At 47.5% G+C, this 22,910-nt stretch overlaps 2 protein-coding genes and 1 pseudogene across 4 annotated transcripts in view; 1 reads left to right on the top strand and 2 right to left on the bottom strand.

The window, feature by feature from the left end:
* Window positions 1-4,060: 4,060 nt before the first annotated feature.
* On the bottom strand, window positions 4,061-6,231 carry Sephs2 (selenophosphate synthetase 2). Its single transcript, XM_052763360.1, has one exon. The coding sequence runs from the start codon at window positions 6,111-6,113 to the stop codon at window positions 4,761-4,763; it is 1,353 nt and encodes a 450-aa protein (XP_052619320.1). The 5' UTR covers window positions 6,114-6,231; the 3' UTR covers window positions 4,061-4,760.
* The window catches only part of Itgal (integrin subunit alpha L), a 68,115-nt gene continuing 51,430 nt past the window's right edge, over window positions 6,226-22,910 (top strand). For 2 of the 3 annotated variants that reach the window (XM_052763359.1, XM_052763356.1), the window contains exons 1-2: window positions 6,226-6,339; window positions 16,703-16,865. The gene's annotated coding sequence lies outside the window, so the exon portion shown is untranslated. The remainder of the gene's footprint in view (window positions 6,340-16,702; window positions 16,866-22,910) is intronic. The other variant, XM_052763358.1, reaches the window with a different exon arrangement.
* Window positions 18,697-19,108, bottom strand: LOC128125715 (60S ribosomal protein L35-like; annotated as a pseudogene).

The raw sequence follows: 22,910 nt of genomic DNA, 5'->3' as shown, positions 1-22,910 counted from the left end.
ATACTTCCTACCTTCTCTTCTATCAAGTTTAGTGTAACTGGATTTATGTTGAGGTCTTTGATCCACTTGGACTTGAGTTTTGCACACTACATTTTTAAAAGGAAAGGATGAGCTGGAGAGATGGTTCAGCTGTGAACTGCACTGGCTGCTCTTCCAGAGAACCCAAGTTCAATTCCCAGCACCCACGTGGCAGCTCACAACTGTCTGTAACTCCAGTTCCAAGGGACCTGACATCCTCACACAGACATACATGCAGGCAAAACACCAATGTACAGAAAATAAAAATAAATCATTGAAAATTTTATTTTAACAAGAAAGGAATTTGAGCCTTTGTCTTTCTAATTCTCATGGCACTCTAACCTTTCATCATAATTTTTCGTCTAGACACCTAAACCAGAGTTTATTGGAACCCAGAGTTTGCTCAGAGCAGGTACTCAGTGGATCTAATGAGTTTATGTTGGAGCGTATCTCATTGTGTTTCCTCCATGACTGCCTCCCACTCCTTTTTAAATTCTGAAACGGGCTCACTATGTAGCCCAGGTTAGCCTTAAACACATTGTGTAGCCCAGGTTAGCCTTAAAAACTATGTAGCACAGGTTATTTCCTCCCACTTCAGCTTCCTGGGGGCTGGAATTACAGGTGTGTTCCATCATGCTCAGCCAGGCTGCACCTAAGTCACAACTGTGAGACTGAGGCCCTCAGAGGCCAGGGGCCCGACTCAGGCTGAGGTAAGGCAGTACTAATGCTGCTACTCTGGTTGGGGAGATGGCTCAGTGGTCAGGCACTGCTGCGCTTGCAGAGGACCCAGTTCAGCTCCCAGCACCTGCATGGTGGTTCACATCCATTCGTAACTCCAGTTCTAAGGGATCTGACACCTTTTCTGACTACATGGGCACCAGGCACACAGGTGGTACACATCATACATGCGGGCAAACCACTCATGCACATCAATAAATCAGGAGAGAGAAAGTCCCTTTGAGTGGGAAAACAGGCCCAACTCGAATTTCTTCTCCAAAGACTTGTTGTGTAGATAAATGATACCAGCTTCCACTGCTAGGAGACACCAGACATAAGAGCCAGGACAATGTGAAAAAGGGTGACGGTCCTCAAGGTCCACTCCCTCTTCTCCCACCCTTCCCTCCATCTCCCCCCTCTCCCTCCAGAATGCTAACCAGGTACTGATCAGTCTGAGGCATGAGCATCCCTGTCCTCTTGAAGCTTATATATATACTAGGGAACAATTTTGTTTTATTTTTAAATTTTTACTTTATATTTACTGTGTGTGTGTGTGTGTGTGTGTGTGTGTGTGTGTGTGTGTGTGTGTGTGTGATGTGTATGTGTTCACACACAAAGTGCAGGTCAGAGGACAACTTCTCAGAGTCTGTTCTCCCCTCCCTCCATGGATTACAGGGTTTGAACTCAAGATATCGGGCTAAGTGCTTTTACCTGCCGAGAGTCATTGCACCAGAACAAAAGTTTACTTTTTTCCTTTTTAAAAAAACTGGGGATTAAACCTAGGGCTTCATGCATGGGAGGCCCAGCGCTCTACCCATTGAGCCCTCACCCCAGCCCCCCCAGCCCTCACCCCAGCCCCCACTCCAACCCCCACCCCAGCCTCCACCCCACCCCAGCCCCCACCCAAGCCCCCACCCAAGCCCCTTCAGAGAATAATTTTTTTTTTTTTTTTCCGAGACAGGGTTTCTCTGTGTAGCTTTGCTCCTTTCCTGGATCTCGCTCTGTAGACCAGGCTGGCCTTGAACTCACAGAGATCCGCCTGGCTCTGCCTCCCGAGTGCTGGGATTAAAGGCGTGTGCCACCACCGCCTGGCAAGTTTCTTTCTTTCACCTGTCTTATTACTGGAGCTCCCGGATCAACTGATTTTCATATATTTTCCTTGTCTACCACACATCTTTTTCATGATTTTGTTTTCTGCCAGCCTCTTCCACCTCGTCATCTCTTGCTGTATTGTGTGTTTAGGTCTCCGGATCCCAAGCACTTTCCCTGAGAAATCGTCCTTCTGGACTTTCCTTCTTCCCCTGCTTCTCTCTGAACTGTCTTTTCCTTAATTTTTTTTTTTCCCAAGTTGGAAGCTTGCCTCAAATGCCTAGTGATCCTTGATTGCTCTTATTTAAAAATAAGAATAAGCCGGGCAGTGGTGGTGCACGCCTTTCGTCCCAGCACCTGAGAGGCAGAGGCAGGTGGATCTCTATGAGTTCAAGGCCAGCCTGGGCTTCAGAGTCAGTTCCAGGACAGCCAGGGCTATATATTGAGGCCCTGATTCAAAAAAGAAAACAAAGAAACAAACAAAAACCCAGCAACAATAAAGAATGAGGGACAGAGAGATGGCTCATTATACCAGCACTGGCTGCTCATGCAGGGGCCCAGGTTCCATCCCCAGCACCCACAACCATCTCTAACTCCAGTTCCAGGGGATTCAAAGCCCTCTTCTGGCCTCTGGGGGGCACTGCACGTGTGTGATGTAAACATACATGCAGGCAAAACACTTACATACATAAAAATAAAATAAAGGAAAAACTAAAAGAATGAGTTGGGTGTGGCGACACATACATTTAATCCGGGCACAGGAGAGGCAGCGGCAGGGGAATCTCTGAGCTCTAAACCAGCCTGGTCTACCTAGCAAGTTCCAGGCCAGATCCAGCTACATAGCAAGACCTTGCCTAAAACAATACCAAAAGACACGGGCAGCCAAGGAGTGCAGCTCAGTAATAGAGCTGGCCTAGCAGCTAGTCCTTGAAAGGGAAGCAACTTGCAAAAAGAAAGAACAAAGTTGCATTCTCAGCAGATAGGAAGACAAGGTATCGAAAACCTTTGAGGCCAAAGCCGGAAGATCTAGACAAGCCTCGGTTAGACAGCAAGATGCTGTCAAGTGTGTTGGGGCAGTTGGGGGGGTGGGCAGGCATTGAAGTCTTAATGTATTGGGAAATTTCAGGGTAGTGCTTTTACTTATAAAGAGCTTCACGTTTGCATTTAAACAACTGTGTTCTGGACATAGTCACCTTCTCCAGAGTATTTCAACTGTCAAGCTACTAGATGGTACCTGGGTCCTCTTAAGCTTCTTGCCAAGGTTACCCTTTCTGGTGGTAGATTAAACTAGGACTTTGCCCAAGCCGCACCACTGTAACACTGAATTACACAACTCCCTGGCCAGTGTTTTAAAACTTATCTCCTTACATCACCACCCAACCCCCAAAGCACTGTGTACTGAACCAAAGCTCTTATGTGTGCTAGGCACCCTCCAACAAATCCTAGCTCAGTTTTCTTTTGTAGGGGGGTGTTGAGACAGGGTCTCATGTAGATGTAGCCTAGGCTAGCCTTGAGTTTACTATATAACCAAAGATGACCTTGACTTCTGCTCCTTCTGCTTCTATCTCCCAAGTGCTGGTTACACCAGCAGGCTTATTTGGTGCTAGGGACTGAACCCAGGGTTTCAAGTATGCTAGGCAAGGACATCAGGCTGTCTACTGCTGTACTTGGTGTTCCTGGCTTTTTTCCTCCCAAAGATAAAGGTAGTCACCGATCTCCGAGTGTGGGGGCAGGGTGCCACAAAGTGTGAGGCCATTAATTGCTGTGTATAAGCTTTTAGCCAGGTCTCTTCCCATGCCAACGCCTTGCCTCCACCTTGCTGAATCCTTCCAGAGCTATTTCCTGTTAGTACCCCCCCACTTTCAGAAGGCCTCTTTATTCTGCTAAGCCAGTTTTGCTATCTATCTTCCTAGCTTTTAAACACTGCCCACTTTTTTTTTTTTCCCTATTTCCTGTCTACCTTGTAATCCCTGGAGTTTACATCTATTCCAAGTCCTCTTCTGTCACCACTTGGGGACAAGCAAACTCAAATACCCAGGCTCTGGGGCAGGACAACATCCACTTTCTATTTTGTAGGTTCCAAACATCAAGGGATCCAAAGATTCAGAATTCCAGCTAGGCTTGGCCGCACACACCTGGACTCAGCACACAGGAGTTCAAGGCCATCCTCCACTACATGAGAACCTGCCGGAAACAAAACAAAAACTGACCCACAAAATCAAACATGAGCCACAAGAGTTTTTCAATGAAGTCCCTTTTATTTAGCTGTAAGAAATTTTCTTTATTAACTAAATCTCCGGGAATTTTCAGCATAAGATTTAGTATATTAATGACCACCATCACCTGGCTCTGAGACTTGTTCAGTCTCTTCCAGTCCTTAGTGGGAGTTAGAGGAGGAGACATCATTAACAGAGACCAAGGCAGGGGACTGCGTCTTCCTTTCCTAGTCGGACAAGTTGCTCAACTCTTGTCCAGAACAGGAAAAGAGGCGATTTCTCAGAAAAATTAATAACGAATTTGACAATGAATCAGTAAGAGTTCTAACAATTTAGACTTATCAATATATTGGTCCAAACTCTAATTTCTTTTCATGTTGCAGTTTACTTTTTCCGTATGTAATCTTAATAATCTTTACTCCCTGTGCAGAAATCAATCAACTCAGTGCAAAGAAAAAAATCCCTCAACCTGGAATAGTCTCATCGTGCTTTGGGAAAAGGCTTCCTGCTCCTCAATCACTCAACAGATGAACACACATTCCCCCAATGCTACTTATGGCCCTAGATGTACATACAGGCAGCTTTGGATGGAACTAGCAAGGGCACCTGGAGGCACTACGCAGAGAGCCTTTGCAAAGGTCTTAAAACCAACCCTGGGCAACAGTCCGTGAGCTCGTGGAATGGCTCTGAGTCCTCAACAACTTCTGCTATTATTCCATTTCATAAACTAGGCTCAGCGGCGGCGTTGGAATTTTCAGGAGCAGGAGCAGCAGCAGCAGCAGCAGGCGCGGCTCCCCGAGGTAGAACTTCAATAACGCGAGGCTTGTCAATGATACGGGCTGTCCGGTTTCCCTTCTCCACGATGCCGACGATCCATGCTTGGTGACCCTCTCCATACTTGGAAGATTTGATCTCCGAACAAAAGCGGGCCGCCTGTTCTCTTGGCAGACAAATCAGTAACCCCCCAGAGGTTTCAGCTGATGTTCCCTGGAGGAGGCCAAAGCGCCCACTGGCTTTGCTGATGGCAGCCATCTTGGCAATGATTGGCAGGTTATGAATGACAAAGGACACTTCATTTTTCTGTTGTTTTGCGAGGTTCTGAGAGTGTCCTAAAATGCCAAAGCCTGTGATATCTGTGGCTGCGTGGGCATTAAATGTGTGCATCAACCCAGCAGCAGTTCTGTTTAGAGTAGCCATGTTGAACATAGCTTCCTGATAGGCCAACTCTACTTCCTCTCTGGAAACCACCATCTTGATCTTATTCCACTTCTCAGGATTATCCAGCCATTGGTGGGCATTGGCGGCAACCTGGGTTCCCAAAGGTTTGGTCAGCACCAGCACGTCTCCTACCACCGCACTATCAGGCATTATGAATTCGTTCTGCTGACACACCACAGTGGCCACCCCGCCGATGATAATCCAGGGGTTGACCACCGTCTGTCCACCCGTCACTGCAGTCCCTCCCTCCTCTGCAGCATCACGGAAGCCTTTGATCATGAGCGGCGTCACTTTCTCTCGTTCCTTGTCACTCATGCTCTGGCTGACACTGAGTAACATCAACATGTTGTCGCACTCGGTGATGCCCATGGCGTAGAGGTCACTGAGCACATTGGCACAGGCTATGCGCCCCATCATGTAGGGGTCTTCCACCAAGGGGTAAAAGAAGTCGGTGGTCTGCACCAGCGACAGGCCGCCGTGCCTCAGGGGGATGACGCAGGAGTCCATCCCAATGCTCAGCGAGGGGAGGGCTGAGCTGGGGCCCGGCCTGGCGGCCAGGCCCCCTTCCTGCACCGTCTCTTCCGGACCCCCGACCAGACCCGCGGCGAGCGGGGGCTGCAGCGCGGGCCGCGTCAGTCCCTCCAGGAGCTTGAGCAGAGTCTCCTGGGGGACCTTGCAGCCTCAGCCCTTCATGCCAGAGAAGCTCGTCAGCCGCCAGCTCGGGCTGAAGCCCAGTGTCTGGGGCTCGAACGGCCGGTAGTTGCAGAAACTCCGGCCCGCCGGGCCGAAGGACCCTTCCGCCGCCACCAGCGCCGCCATGGCCTCTCCGCTGGCGCCTGCCGCCGCTTCCGCCATCGTGCCGCCTGCGGGGGAGGCCCGGTACCTGCAGGCGAGCCTACTTGCCACAGCAGGCAGAGGTTCCCGGAGGAGATGGTGTGCCACACGTGTCGGACCGGAGGACGCCAGCCACGCTGCCGGGCCGAGCGCCGCGCGGCCTCTATTTATATACGGCGTGATTGACAGCCGCATCACCCAATGACGGCTCCGGTACCGAGGGGCGGGCTTCCTTTACTCCGGGAAGGTAAATTACAAATTAACCGTCTGCTTGCATAACCGGTCCCCGCGAGATCGTCACGTGAGCCTTTTGTAACTGGCCTGGAACGCGCTTCTCTATGTAGACCAGGGTGGCCTCGAACTCGCGTCTATCCGTCTGCCTCAGTTTCCCAAGTGCTGGTATTACAGTCCCCTCATATAGGTGCACCTAGTCTTGGAAGTGGCTGGCGGAAGTTTGTTGCTTTGGAGTGGCTTTACCAAAGGCTAGCTTACTTGCAGAAGGAAGCCCTGACCCTTGGCTAACCCCCAGGAAGGTCAGAGTAGTGCTAGCGTCATATGACAGGACACAAGGCCAGTCTAGGGTAAGAAAACACTTTAAGGGGAGAATTGGGGGAAGAAAAGGGATATCACAAAGTAAATACTATCATTACGTAAGCAAATTGCAACATCGGTGTTGTGAAATTTCACATGGACTGCACAGGTTTGGGTACTGACTATTTTGGCCATTAGTTGCCAGTGATGAGTTGCTGTCCCCTTGCAAGTTAATTTATTAATGCAACAGAATAGCTTACCTGTGCTAAGATGTCATATTTCTTCAAGTTAATGGATGTGAGAATTCATGATAGATTCAGGAAGGAAACCAATAACTACTAAAATTGTAAATGCTAGACCCAGAGTAGTGGCTTCATGCCTGTAATCCCAGCACTTGGAAAGCTGAAGTAGAAGATGATGACCATCCAGGCCAGCCTGGGCTACACAGTGAGACCTTGTCTCAAACACACACACACACACACACACACACACACACACACACACACACACACACCAAAATAGGGCTGGAGAGATGGGTCAGTGTTTAAGAGCGTTTGCTAGTCTTGCAGAGGACCTAAGTTTGGTTCTCATCACCCACACGGTAGCTAGCTAACAAACATCTGTAATTCCAGTTTCCAGGGGATCTGATCTATTCTGGCTACGGAGAACACCGGGACACATATAGTGCACAGTCATATGCAGGCAAAACGCGCCTACACATACAAATAGAAATAAATAAATCTTTTATTGTTGTATTTGATGATGTGTGGGGTGTCCAAGGACAACTTGGTGTAATTGGTTCTCTTCTTCCACTTTTAATGGATTCATGGAATCTAACTGAAGCTGTCAAGATTTTCACAGCAGCCAGGCAGTGGTGGTGCACGCCTTTAATCCCAGCACTTGGGAGGCAGACGTAGGAGGATCTCTGTGAGTTCAAGACTATCCTGGTCTACGCAGTGAGTTACAGGACAGCCCGGGCTACACAGAGAAACCCTATCTCAAAAAACAAAACAAACAAAAAAATTAAGATTTAATTGTTGGGCGGTGTATACCTTTAGTCCCAACACTTGGGAGGCAGAAGCAGGTTGAGGTCTGGGAGTTTAAAGCCAGCCTGGTCTACATAGTGAGTTCTAGGACAGCCAAGGCTAGAACCCAAAGAAACCCTGTCTTGGGAAAAAAAAATTTTTTTTTCACAGCAAATACTTTTACCCACTAAGCCAACTCACTAGCCCCAGATTATAACTTTACAAATAAGAGTTATAGCTTTAGTAGCAACACTCTAAGACATTTTTGTGTAAGAGCTATTTTAATTCTCATAAAAATGTTACGAATTAGACTTCTGTTTTCACTGTATAAGAACATGAGGTGAGCTGGGCAGTGGTGGCGTACGCCTTTGATCCCAGCACTCAGGAGGCAGAGCCAGGCAGATCTCTGTGAGTTCGAGGCCAGCCTGGTCTACAGAGTGAGTTCCAGGACAGGTATCAAAGCTACACAGAGAAACCCTGTCTCGAAAAACCAAAAAAAAAAAAAAAAAAAAAAAGAACATGAGGTGTGGGGGGCTGGGCAGATGACTCAATTGGTACAAGGGTGTTTGCTGTTCTTTCAGAGGACACAGATTTATTTCTCAGCTCCCACTTGGTGGCTCAAATGTTCCTATAACTCTAGCTCCAGGAGATTTAAGACTCTCCTCTGGCTTCTTCATACACATGTGTCATGCCCTCAGACATTCACACATACACAAAGATAATGAAACAATTTCTCTGTGTAGCCCTGCTTGTCTTAGAACTCGCTTTGTGGACCAGGCTGGCCTTGAACTCAGAGATCCACCTGCCTCTGCCTCCTGAGTGCTGGGATTAAAGGTGTGCGCCACTGCCGCCTGGCTTTAAAAAAAGGTATTTTTAAAAAGAAAGAATATGAGGTACAGATGTGTCCTACTCAAGGTCACCACTAGATCAGAGTGGAACAGAATTAGAATCTAGAGGTCTGCTTCAGAGGTTACTCACTGAGCCTGCCTGAGACACTTGTTGAGAGAAGCCAATGAACTTCAGAAGAACATGTAGATGACATTATGGATTTGAGGACGTGAAATTTTTCGTTTTCTTTTGTGTGGTTTTCTTTTTTTTTTTGGAGGCATGGTCTCAATGTATAGCCCAGGCTGACCTTGAACTCACAGAGATTCACCTACTTCTGCCTCCTGGATTCTGGGGGTAAAGGTGTGCACAGCACCCTGCTTTCATCTTTTTAAGAAATAGATTGATTTTTATTTTGTGTGTAGGTGTGTTTTGCCCACATGTATGTAAGTGGAACTGGAGTGACAGTATCCATAGAGATGCTGGCATCTGAACCTTGGTCCTCGGGAAGAGCAGGCAGCATTCTTAAATCTCTGAATATCTCTCCAGTCCTCAACGTTTTAAAAAGAGGAAAATTTGGACCAGAAAGAAAGCTCAAGGGTAAAGGTACTGGCCACCAAGCCTGAGGACTTGAGTTTGATCTCCAGGACAGAAGCAGTGGAAGGACAGAGTTACTTCCACAGGGGTCCACACATGCTTGGGCACGCGCGCGCACGCACACACACACACACACACAAATGCATATAAACTCACACCCACATACATGGATGCACACCTACATATAAACACTTATACACATCCACAGATGTTGTGGAATATTACTTTAACTAGGCAAAAGATGTGTTACATTTGTCAATATTGCATTTGTTTAATTATGTAAAGGTGTGTTGCTTTGCCTCTCTAAGGCACCTGATTGGTCTAATAGCTCGGCGTAGACGGATAGGTGGGGTTGGCAGGCAGAGAGTAAATAGGAGGAGGAGTCCAGGCTCAGGCCAAGGAGAGGAGAACTGGGGAGAAAGAAGGGGAGATGCCCAGGGCCAGCCAGCCAGGTAGCTGCCAGACAGACAGACATGGAGGAAGCAGTGCAAGCAGGACACAGAGAATGAAAGAAAGGTGAACAGGCCTGAGGAAAGGGTAGGTGAAGAGAGACAGGTTAAATGAAGTTATAAGAACTAGCAAGAGGCCGGGCGGTGGTGGCGCACGCCTTTAATCCCAGCACTCGGGAGGCAGAGGCAGGTGGATCTCTGTGAGTTCGAGGCCAGCCTGGACTGCCAAGTGAGTTCCAGGAAAGGCGCAAAGCTACACAGAGAAACCCTGTCTTGAAAAACCAAAAAAAAAAAAAAAAAAAAAAAAAAAAAGAGCTAGCAAGAAATGAGTCTAAGCTAAGGCTGTGCATTCATAGCAAAGAATAAGTCTCCATGTCATGGTTTTGGAGCTGGTGTGTGGCCCAAGAGAAAGCTTGTTACACACACACACACACACACACACACACACACACACACACACACACAGTAAAATGTAATTTAGAAAAGTAAAGTATATTAGAATTTATAAAAAATAGAAATGGTACAGTGGTCAAACAATAGACGTGGAAGCAAAAGCTTTGGATTGTTTTAGGGTTTTCTTAAGACGGATTAGTTACACACAACAATGTGTTTCAAAGGACAGTTCTTGAATGTATAGTGTATTTTGGTCATACTTGGGCCCATAGCCCTTTCCACCCCCTCCACTCTGCTGACCCCCTGCTGCTCCCCAGCTAGATCTCCTGCACCTCCTCCTGTCTTTGGTCTTTAAGGCTGTGGGGCCATGTGAGCATGCTCTCCCACCTCTACACTCAAGGCAATCAAGCTGTGACCTTGGGGAAATGAGAGACCATCCCTGCCCCTCCTTGCCACATCGGTAAATTGGGGATCATAGTTTCTGTTTGGGAGGTAGCATGATGGCAAGATGAGAGAGTCACGTGTGAAGGCCTTTGCGGCTCCTCAGCATATGGCACACTTGAAGGAGTCTCCTATCTCACAGGGAAAAAACCCAAACGGTTGTGTTAAATCTGTCCGCACCTGGGAAGTTAAACAGTGACTAGACCAGGCCGGCCTGCTGTTTTCTTGTTCTTTGGACTTTCCCGTCTCAATTAAAATTTGTAATTCTGTATTTGAAACAGGGTCTCACTATGCAGGCCAGGCTAGTCTCTAGCTTGAGGCTGACCTCCTGCCTCTGGTTTAGAGTTCTTCGCTCCTGCAGGATGTCAAGTTGTCAAACTGCCATGCAGTGTGTGAACTGCACAGGGCAGGGCTGCTCTTTCACCCCCTCTTGTCCTAGCACGGTCCGTGGACGAGCAGTGCCCCGTGAGTAAACCCTCTTGTCCTAGCACGGTCCGTGGACGAGCAGTGCCCCGTGAGTAAACCCTCTTGTCCTAGCACGGTCCGTGGACGAGCAGTGCCCCGTGAGTAAACCCTCTTGTCCTAGCACGGTCCGTGGACGAGCAGTGCCCCGTGAGTAAACCCTCTTGTCCTAGCACGGTCCGTGGACTAGCATTGCCCCGTGAGTAAACCCTCTTGTACAGTTATCTGTCCAGTTTGCTAAGCACAAATGAAGAGGCAAACATTTTTCCGTGTATTCATCTTCTCATTTAGTATTCACAGCAGCCAGCTGGGTGTGGGGACACACACCTGTAATCCCAGCACTTGGGAGGTCAAGTGCTCACAGAGGATCAGGAGTTCAAGGCTAGACTTAGCGACATATCAAGTTTGAAACTTGCCTGGACAACAAGAGAGCTCAGAGGAAAAAAAAAAAGAGAGTCTTCCCAGCAGCCCCTGGAAAGGGCATTGCTTCCTTTAACTAGTTTTTGTTTGGTTTAGAGGGGTCTTTTGTATTCTGGACAAGCGTTCTTATCAACTGAGCTGCATCTCCAGTGCCTCTACTTTTTATTCTCATCTATCTATCTATCTATCTATCTATCTATCTATCTATCTATCTACCTACCTACCTATCTATTTATTTATTTATTTTGGTTTTTCAGGACAGGGTTTCACTGTGTATCCCTGGTTGTCCTGGAACTCACTATGTAGACCAGACTGTCCTCAAAATAGAGACCCACCTGCCTCTGCCTCCTGAGTCCTGGGATTAAAGGTATGTGCCACCACTGCCTGGCTCTATGTTTGTTTTTTTTAAGACAGGATCTTATTATGTAGCCCAAGCTTACATTAAGCCTGCAATCATTATGGCCATGTTTAATTTATTTATGTATTGTGTGTGTGGGGGTATGCTATGTATATATGTGTGTGTTGTGTGTATGTGTGTGGAATGTTGTATATGTATGTGTGTGGTTGTGTGGTGTGTATATGTGTCTCTGTGTGTGTATGTGTGTGTTCCAGCACTGTGTGGAGGTAAGTGGTCTTTGCAGGAACTGTCAGGAAGACCCTATATCCGCTGAGCCATCTCTCAGTTCCCTGTTTTGTTGGAGAGTGGTCCCACTCTGTAACCCACCCTGTCCTGAACTCACTGTAGCTCAGGCTGTCTTTGAACTCAGCGTGATCCTTTCACTTCGGCTTCCAGAGTCCTGGCTTCTAGGCATGTACCCCTGTACCCACCTCTGTTTCCATTTTTGCAATAGACAAAAACTGAGGGCCCTGAAGGTACACAGTGTTGTGTGGTATCATCTCTTGTGGGGTAATCACCAGAGAACACTGCTCAGACGTGGGTTTAAGTCAATAGAATGTCGTTATTGCCCGAAAGTGAGTACAGGGGTGTTCAGGATTCCACTGCATCCCAGAGCCTTTCTACAGGTGAACTTTTAAGCATTAAAAAAAAAACATGATCTGGGTTGGCACACCTCAGTTAACAAGAACAGTTAGCCAGAAGCAGAACTACAGAAGCCAAAAAGCAAGTTTAGAACATTTAGAGACTTTCCCAGAACTATGGACTTTGATGGGTTAGGCCTTTGTTTTAGTTTTGACAGGTTGTATTGTTTACATGATGAGTTTTATAGCCTGATTCATAGAAGTTAGTTGTCCTAAGGTCTGGGGTATAGACGAATTTCTAAATGGTCTTATTAAATAAAAAACATGGAGCCAAATATAGGAGTGAAAGCCTTAGATCAGGGAAGCAGTGAGAGCCACCAGCCGCTCCCTCACCAGCTCTGCAGCTTCCAAATGGCACAACTTCCTGTCTACCCAGGCTTTTATTGCCTTGCTGTTCTGCCCTCTCATTGGCTATTTTAACCCAGCTACCTCACTTCCTCTTCCTACACAGCTCTGTTACTGTCTGTCTGTCTGTACAGACCTCCAGGTCTCTATGGTTGGTACTGGGATTAAAGGCGTGTGTCACCACACTTGGCTCTATTCCCTAGTGTGGCCTTGAACACACAGAGACCTTGCCTGCTAAGTGATAAGATTAAGGGCATGTGCTACCACTGCCTGACTTTTGTGTTTACTTAAAATGGCTTTGTTATTTCCTCTGATCTCCAGGCAAACTTTATTTATTAACATGCAAATAAAATATCACCACATTTCAGCACAAATAAAATATTACCATACTGGGGCCCTGTTACACATCATCTGGGAAGCAACATAGTAAGGATACAAACCCAGGCCTGGCCTGGCAGACCTGAGGATTCTGCCCAGCTTTTCATCCCACAGCATTTTCAGAGGTAGGATTCTCTGGGGTAGTTCCCTGTGGATAGGACATTGGTACTTGCGAGCAATGGTCACTTGGATCAGTACAAAGAAGTTGTGCAATTGCCTTGGCCAGTGAGTGGACTCAGACTGACAAGCCCAGGTGACCCTGAATGAGTGACGCATGTGGTCCCCTAGGGTAACTTTGTGACTTTGCTTCTTCAGCATCTACAAACCTCTGTCCCCTTTATTTGTCACCAAGACAACCATTCCACCTCATCTTCCATTTGTGGTCGGTCATGTGTGCGGATATTAGTCTGGATATGAAATGTCCCCCAAAGGCTTGTGTGTTGAGCATGTAGGCCCCAGCAGATGGATCTGGTTATTGCAAAGTTATTGGACCATGAGGGCTGTGGTCTAATCAATAGATTAATCCAAGCATGAATTCATAACTTGATGGCATTGGGGGTATAAACTAGGAAGTGGGGCCTAGGCCAGAGGAAGTCAGTCACTGGGGGGCGGGGCTTGGAGGGCATATCTTGTCACTGGCTCCTTTCTGTTTTTACTCCTTCCACTATGTGGGTCCAGGGGACCAAACTCAGTTCTTCAAGCTTGGTGGCCAGTGCTGAGCCATCCTGGTGGCTCCCTTAAGTACCTTTCTTTATCCTACTCAGGTGATTTGCAACAGTGACCAAAAATGACTAACATAATCTAAGACTGCAAAGGTAAAACCTGGGCGTGGAGATTGGAGAACAAAGAAATTTCACAAACAAGGGCTCTGGCCAGGCAGGTCATGCATGCCCGTCATCTCCGCACTCAGGGAACTGAGGCAGGAAGATCAAGAGTTCAAGTTCTGTATAACAAGTCCCAGAGATACTTAGGCCTGTAGCAATTTTTTTTTAAAAGTGTGTGTGCGTGTGTGTGTGTGTGTGTGTGTGTGTGTGTGTGTGTGTGTGTGTAGCCGTCTCTCCAGTCCCACTAATATATTTTTAATTATGTAGTTTACCTATTACAAAACCAGTTTTGTTTTTTTGTTTTGTTTTTTGCTGGGCATGGTGGCACACACTTTTAATCCCAGTGCCCAGGAGGCAGAATAGTGAGATCTCTGTGAGTTCTGGGCCAGCCAGGGTTACATAGTGAAACTTTGTCCCAAAACAAAACATGTAAACAAACAAACAAAACAAAACCCACCTGTCTAAGTGTTCTATTGCTGTTCAGAGACATCATGACCACAGAGACTCTTATAAAGGAAAATATTTCACTGGGGCTGGTTTACAGGTTCAGAGGTTTTAGTCCATTATTATCATGGAGGGAAGCATGGTGGCGCACAGACAGATGTGGTGCTGGAGAGGTAGCTGAGAGTTCTACATCTGGACCCATAGGCAGCAGAAGAACATGAGACATACTAGGCCTGACTTGAGCTTTGAGACTTCATAGCCCACCCCCAGTGACACACTTCCTCCAACAACACCACACCTACTCCAACAAGGCCACACCACCTAATAATACCACTCCCTAAACGCCTATGAGGGCCATTTTCATTCAAACCACCACACTACCATTTAAAAAATATTTATTTTATTTGTGTGTGTGTGTGTGTGTGTGTGTGTGTGTGTGTGCGCGTGCACGCACGCGCGCGTGTGCTGGTGGCCAAAGACAGTAAGGGGTGAGGGAGGAGAGGGGTGTCAAGTCCTTTGAAGCTGGAGTTACAGGTGTCTGTAAATTGCCTGATATGAGAGCTGGGATCCCAACCGGGTCCTCTGGTGGAGCAGCAAGTACGCTTAACTGCTGAGTCATCTCTCTAGCTCCGTGTGAAACCATTTTTGTTGTTGAAAAGCCAGTCTAGGGAAGTTAAACAACCTGAATTGCTGCTGCTAGAGGGAGGTGCGTTAACATCTCAGGCCTTAGTGCATGCCAGGCATGGTGCTTTACAGCTGTAGTTCCAGCACTCAGGAAGCTGAGGCAGGAGGATTGCTGTGATCTGAGGCCAGAGTTGGCTACATAGTAAATTCTAGGCCTGTGTGGGCCTCTCTCTCTCTCTCTCTCTCTCTCTCTCTCTCTCTCTCTCTCTCTCTCAAACAAACAAAATCATTTTTCTGCATGTGTACAGACAGCAGTTACCTCATGATGAACTCCAGAGGGCGCCCTGTCACTGTGTGTGTGTGTGTGTGTGTGTGTGTGTGTGTGTGTGTTTCTCCTAACAAAAGCAAGATAATCCTACTTACAGTTGGCCAGAATGCTTGGAAGAATGGCACCCCACTAGTATACATAACTTTTAGGTACATGTCTCAGTTAAAACAAACAAAAGCTTGGGAACCAGGAGAGGTAGCACACACCTATAATCCAGGAGAGCAAGGTCATGCTTGTCTACATAGCAAATACAAGACTAGCCTGGGCTACGTGAAACTCTATCTCAAAAACTAAAATTAAAAACAAATATGCATATGACCACCTCTGTGCCAGGCATTGAGGGACACACAGCAGACAAAGCCCGTTGTCAGCCTGGCAGGATAGTTCACAGGGTAATGACCCTTGCTGCCAACCTGAGTTCCTGAGTTCAATACCTGGAACCTACATGGTAGAAAGAGAGCGCTGACTCCTACAAGTTATCATCAAGCTTCCATGTGTGTGCAATGGCACACACACATTCATGAGTGTATACACACACAAAAGAGACCAAACCCCTCTGTCCTCGAACTAGTGAGAGAGACAGCCCCAGATGAGAGCATCCACTAGACATAAATACCAAGGAGTGGTCTGAGGGGAGGTGGTTTTGAGTGACTGTTGTGTGATTGTGGTCAGGGAAAGCCTCACTGAGAACGGACCTTTGAAGCAAAGTCCTGAATGAGATAAATGTGTAGATGGCTGAGGAACCATGGTGAGGGATTAGTGTGTAATGAGCGGAGCAAGCAGAGCTGAGCTGTAGAAGAATTCGGACACCTCGAAGTCTCCCAGGAAAGCAGCAGGTCCTGCAGCCTCCCAGGTCCACAGATCATCGCAGGACTAACAATTCACTTTGTATTAGGAGTCTGTATATTCTAGGTAAGAACTTTACCACTGAACTACACTATCAGACTTCTTTGTTAAGAATTTTATCCTGGGTACTGGAGAGATGGCTCAGCAGTTAAGAGCACTGGCTGCTCTTCCAGAGGTCCTGAATTCAATTCCCAGCAACCACATGGTGGCTCACAACCATCTATAATGAGATCTGGGGCCCTCTTCTGGCCTGCAGGCACACATGCAGGCAGAACATTGTATACATAATAAATAAATAAATAAATCTTAAAAAAAAAAAAAGAATTTTATTCTGGGGGCTGGAGAGCTGGCTCAGGGTTTAAGAGCAGTGACTGTTCTGCCAGAGGATCTGGGTTCAATTCCCAGCAACCACATGGTAGCTCAAAGCTGTAACTCCAGTTCCAAGGAATCCAATATTTCTGGCCTCTTTGGGCACTGTGAACAAACATGATACACAGACAGACATACATGCAGGAAAAACACCTATACACTTAAAAATGAATAAGTTAAAACTGTATTTTATTCTGCAGTCAAACACTGGAGGCCACAGCCTCTGAGGTGCCTTTCCCTCCCTTGAGTTTGACTCTGTTGCTGTGTCTAGGCCCGTTCCAGCCCCTGCCTTCCTGGAATTTACTCTGCGGGGCTTCTAGCAACAGGACTGCCTGGGAAGACGTGAGATTGACACCCAGACCCACAGTTCTCACACCCTCTCCGCCACCCACCTTCACAAGTGAGAAGAGCACAGTGAGGTATCTGGGGCAAACGTGAGTCATCTCCTGCAGGGAGGGGAGGAGGGGGGAGGGGGGAGAGAGGGGAAAGGGAGGGAGAGGGATGGAGGGGGGAGGGGGAGAGGGAGAGGGGGGGAGAGGGGGAGGGAGGGGGAGGGAGAGAGAGAGGGAGAGAGAGAGAGAGGGAGAGAGAGAGAGAGAGGGAGAGGGAGAGGAGGGGGAGAGGGAGAGAGAGAGAGGGAGAGAGAGAGGGGGAGAGGGAGAGAGGGGAGAGAGAGAGAGAGAGGGAGAGGGAGAGGAGGGGGAGAGGGAGAGAGAGAGAGGGAGAGAGAGAGAGGGAGAGAGAGAGGAGAGAGAGAGAGAGAGGGAGAGAGAGAGAGAGAGAGGGAGAGGGAGAGGAGGGGGAGAGGGAGAGAGAGAGAGGGAGAGAGAGAGGGGGAGAGGGAGAGAGAGAGAGACTCTGAATCTCTGAGGAGGAGTTGCACAGGAAGAACTCAGGGTTGGGGGAGCCGGTATGGATTTGAAGGAGGAGAAGCAACAATCTGGGGGAGAGGCCTTCAGGGCAGGGGCAGCGCCATGTGAGAGGCTGCAGTGGGGACAAGCCTGACATGTGAAAGACAGTGAGGAGGCAGAGGGGGGCGGGGTGTGGCTGGCAGTAAGGGGTGAGGGAGGAGAGGAGGCAGCAAACACTTCTTTCTTGTTTTAGGAAGAAAGGCTTTTGTGAGGTTTTAATGTACTCTTGTCTAGAGTGTATGGTTGATTTGCCTGCATGCATGTCTGTGTGCCTGATGTCCGGTTCTCTGGAGGAACAGTCAGTGCTCTTAACCACTGAGCCAGGTCTCCAGGCCCTAGAAATTGCTCTTTCTTTTCTTTCTCTTCCTCTTTCTTTTCTTTTCTTTCCAAGACAAGGTTTCTCTGTGTAGCCTTGGCTGTCCTGGATCTTGCTCTATAGACCAGGCTGGCCTCAAACTCACAGAGATCCACCTGCCTCTGCCTCCTGAGTGCTGGGATTAAAGGTGTATGCCACTGCCCAGCTCCCAGAAATTTCTCAAAACTGTGTCTTCTATCTCTAGCTACAACTCAAGACATCTCTATGGTCTAGAAATAATAACAATGCCAAGTTCAGGAACTGTCCCTTTCTGAATGTGTTTATTAAGGAATGTTAGGACAGAGCTGGCGAGATAGCTCCAAGCACTGTCCTAGCATGCAAAGGGGTTCAGGCTCCGGGGTCAAATAAAGGGGCAAAGACGTGGCAGGAAAGGAAGACTTCCTGTCTAGGAGATGAGCAAGATAGCACACCTGTTCTGCAGCTGATTCATTCTTACATCCTCATGGCGATCTGTGTTAGCTCATGCGAATCATTCTCCATTGTTAAACACTGAATAGTATCCTATCACACCCACACCCATTCTCTCTCTCTCTCTCTCTCTCTCTCTCTCTCTCTCTCTCTCTCTCTCTCTCTCTCCCTCTCCCTCATCTCTCTCTCTCTCTCTCATACACACACATCTTCTGTGTGTGTGTGTGTGTGTGTGTGTGTGTGTGTGTGTGTAAGGATAAAGACTTGAGTCCTGATGTGTAGCCGAAGAAAGCTGAACTCAGGGTTCTCATAACCAGCCTTCTGAGTGCTGGGATTAGAGTCAGAAATCATCATTTCCAGGCTAACATGGATATTTTTAATTGATTTAACCAACTTGTTACTGCTGGATAGTTATTTTTTTTTATCCTTCTTGTGTTGTGCGGTGCTGAAGATCAAATCCAGGGCCTGGTGTGTACAAGGCTTTCACGTGGCTGCAAAGCCTCTGCTCCAGCTTATATCTGCTTTGTCTTTTATCTTTTTTTTTTTTTTTTTTTTTTTTTTTTTGCCAGCCATCTTGCGCTTTATTGATTTCCATTAGGCCTTGACCGCGTACTTGCGCAGCGGGTACAGCCTCTCCTTGCGCTGCTGCTTCTTGGTCTTCAGCTTCTCTTCATGCTTGGTGAGCCGGCGGCGCATGGCTCTAGTCCTCGTGGGTCGCAGGTCCAGAGGCTTGTACTTCTTGCCCTTGTAGAATTTCCTGAGGTTTTCTTTTTGAGTCTGGTTAATGACAGTGAGGACACGGGCGATGGATTTGCGGACGACTCGTATCTTGGAGAGCTTGGACGCGGCGCCGCCTCTCACCTTGGCGACTCGAAGCTGAGACAACTCAACCTTCAGATCTTCCAGTTGTTTTTAGCAGCTCCTCCTTCTTCTTGCCGCACAGGTCCCGAGCCTTAATCTTGGCCATGGCTCAGCTGCTCACCGCCAGAGGCCGCCTAGTCCGAGAGCGTCTTTTATCTTTTGAAGGATATAGTTTTATTTATTTTTATTTGTGTGATGTATGCATATGTACACATATGTGCAGGCATGTGCCTCTATACATGTGCATACATAGCGTTGTTCTCTTTTTTTTTTTTTTTTTTTTGAGACAAGCCTACAGCTTACTGTTTCCTCTAGACTGGCTTGCCAGTGAACTCCTAGGACCTGCCTATCTCTGGGATACAGAGTCATTACACCTGACTTTTAAATGGGTGCTGAGGATTCAAACCCGTGTCCTCAGCAAGCACTTTACTCAGCCACCTCCCTAGCCCATCTTCCTTTTATTAAAAGATTTTCTGTCTCAAAAAACCAAAAAAAAAAAAAAAGATTTTCTGGAAGTCAGGCATAGTGGCACACCCCTTTAATCCCAGCACTCAGGAGGAAGAGGCAGGCAGATCTCTTGAGTTCGAAGCCAGCCTGGTCTACATAGCAAGTTTCAGGTTAGCCAGGGCTACATAGAGAGACCCTGTCTGGAACATCTTTATTGCACTCTCTTTGAGTCAGCAGAATTCAGGAAGTTGAAGGAGGAGTTCTTCCTGGTATAGCCAGAAGAGGGCTTGAGAAATGTTGGGTTAACTGCAAATGTTCTGCATGAAAGAGAGAAGACTGACAGGTAGCATAAGCCCTGTTCACGTTTCTTCAGGGCCTTCCAGATTCAGATGGAACAGACTTGCCCTGGCTCCCGCTAAAGTCGGGAAGTTATAAGCAGGCAAATTTTTATAGAACACAGAAAGCGTTTTCCCAAGGCAGAGCTGCAGGAGACTGTAGGTGGAATTTTCCATCTAGATGGCCAATCAGCTCTGTCCCACTAGCTGCTCCCCAAATAACCACCCAGAGATTTATTATTAATTATAAATGCTCTGCTGATAGCTTAGGCATGTCTCCAGCCAGCTCTTAAACTTAAATTAACCCATTTCTATTAATCTGTGTGCTGCCCTGAAGCTTGTTTACCTCATCTACGAACTTCCCATCTTGCTTCTCCTGAGTCTGGCTCAAGACTCCTTCCCAGTGTTATCTCTGACTGCAAAATCCTGCCTAGCTGTCGGCCAATCAGCTTTTTATGAACAATGAGAGCAACACATCTTCACAGTGTACAGAAGAATTATTCCACAGCAGGCGACACAATGGTTCTGTTTGGAGAGTCTCTGGAGACATGTCCACAAAAGCTGGCCAAGCACATAGTAGGACTGTAGAAGAGAGCTGTGCACAGCAGGAGGCTTCACCTAGATGACAAAGTTCCATTAGGCAAGGCCAAGTTGACACAATGCCTACCCGCTGGGGAGGTTTGGGCAGGTGATGATGGGGGAATGCACATTCTGGGCAAATAGGACAGGCCAATGAGGCAGGGGAAGGAAAGCAGGACACAAGGCTAAGGGGGAAGCCTGGGCCAGGCTCTTCAGTCCTCAGTCAGCTTTCCCTCACAGGGCAAAACACCCGTGACAATGGACTAAGAAGGAAAAAAGGAAAACAGAGAGGGAGAGATCTATTGCTGCAATATAAATTATATTGGTAAATTGTCATACGTTGCTTCAGTTTGTTAAAAGCCAATCCTGGGAGCAATGAGGTCCCCCCTTGTCTCCTCCAAAACACATGGTGCTGGGTCAGCCTGTTCCCCACACTCTGTAGCAGGGAGGGAACACCAAGCAGCAGATATGGAAATCAAAAGCTTGATGTCCTTGCTGGGCGGTGGTGGTACACACTTTGTTTTTTTTTTCAGTACACAGCCCTTTATTGGACCACACACCACTCTCAAAACTTTAAAACCCACAACCACAATATGAATCTTAAAGAAAGGCCAACTCAAGCCAGATGTGATAGTACAGGCCGGTAAGCCCAGCTCCTGAGAGGTAGAAGCAGGCAGATCGGGAATTTGAGGTCAGCTACATAATGAGTTCAAGGCCAGCATAGGCGTGCACACTTTTAATCCCAACACTTGGGAGGCAGAGGCAGGCAGATCTCTGTGAGTTTGAGGCCAGCCTGGTCTACAGAACTAGGCGCCTTCTGATTGGTTTAATAAAGAGCTGAATGGCCAATAGCTAGGCAGGAAGAAGTTAGGTGGGACTTCTGGGCAGAAAAAAAGAGGATGACACTCGGGAGGCAGAGGCAGGTGGATCTTTGTGAGTTTGAAGCCAGCTACAGAGTGAATTCCAGGAAAGGCGCAAAGCTACACAGCGAAACCCTGTCTCGAAAAAAACAAAAGAAAGAAAGAAAGGAAGGAAGAAAGAAAGAAAAAAGAAAAGAGGAGGAGATGAATCAAGGTATGAAAGAGATGCTGGAGGATGAGAGGAAACAGTAGGTGCAAGGTGGAAGAGAGTTGTAAAAAGCCACGAGGCAAAACACAGATTAATATAAATGGGTTAATTTAAGTTGTAAGAGCTAATGGGACTAGCCTAAGCTATAGGCCAAGTTTTCATAATTAATAATAAGTCTCTGGGTCATTTTTATGTGAGCTGGTTGTGTTATGATATTGTATGATGTGGGGGGGGGCATGGGTATCCCACACATACAGGGGACCATGCTGGCATGCTGCACAGAAGCAGCAGCAAGCTGGCGGGCAACCCACTCCATTCGGTCACGGCAGCGGGGCGGCGAGTGGACATTCACGACCCAGAGGCTGCATCCTCGTGGAAATGGTTTATTATAATAGAGAGATAAAGAGGCAGAGAGACAGAAAGAGGGAGACAGAGAGAGAGGAAGGGGAAGGGAAAGTGAGCAGGGGTGAGGTGGGGTGGGGTGGGGTGGGGTGGAGAGGTGCACACCTCTGGGAGTGGAGGGAGAGGAGAGAGAAATGGGCAGAGTTTTTCCTTAAAGAGACTGTTTACTTCAGGATACAGGGTGGTGCTAAGGGGCAGGATCAGAATATTAACAGGTGACCCAGAGAAAAATCTATCCACAAGTACAGCCGGTCACTGGTTCCCAAGTTGCTGGCTGTAAACCATGTGCTCTTTTGGACATACACAAAACCAATCACAGACCAGAGGTTGGAAAGGAAGGCCCTACAGTGAGTCACCCAGTGGCCCTTGTCAGCCGTGTATAAATATAATCCCCAAGGAATACCACCCTTACAAACCCCCTAACTACGGTATGTTCAGTTTAGCCCACCCTCAGAAATTCCAACATACAGCTGGGTGATGGTGGCACATGCCTTTAATACCAGCATTCGGGAGGCAAGGCAGGTAGATCTCTGTGAGTTCAAGGCCAGCTTGGTCTACAGAGCAAGTTCCAGGACAGCCAAGGCTACACAGAGGAAACCCTGTCTTGAAAAAAACAAAACAAAATAGAAAATCCTATATATAAGTTCCTAGAACTTTAGAATGCCAGTGTTCACCTACTGTGAGATCCATGACACAGAATATCTTGGAATATGGTGGTGGACTTGTAGAGACTTCCTCTCTCCAAGGCATAGCCCTGCTTCTAATCTCTTGGAGCACTGTGGTGACCCACACACTGCTGTCAGACCCTTCCTGACCAAAGCTCTTGTGTCACCACACCCAAGAGTGAAGGGGGCAGCCAAAAGCACCTTGGCCTGAGTGCTGCCATTTTGACTTCAGACTCCATTTTACCTGCAAGGTGAAACAAAGCTCAGGTTCCTAAGCCCTAGGGGAGCTGAGAACTTTCCAATGGCTGATCAGCCTCCTCCCTAACCATAGAAATAGTCGTTCTGCATCTTTAATTCTCTAGAAACATTACGGCTGTTCCCAGCCACAGAAGGAACAAATGAATCTGATTGGTTGGACTGAAAGGCT

This window comes from Peromyscus californicus, unplaced genomic scaffold (assembly GCF_007827085.1).
Source record: "Peromyscus californicus insignis strain IS unplaced genomic scaffold, ASM782708v3 Scaffold_4__1_contigs__length_199733344, whole genome shotgun sequence".
Taxonomy (NCBI): domain Eukaryota; kingdom Metazoa; phylum Chordata; class Mammalia; order Rodentia; family Cricetidae; genus Peromyscus; species Peromyscus californicus.
The sequence above is the reverse complement of the archived record's forward strand: the minus strand, read 5'-3'. Positions and strand labels throughout refer to the sequence as shown.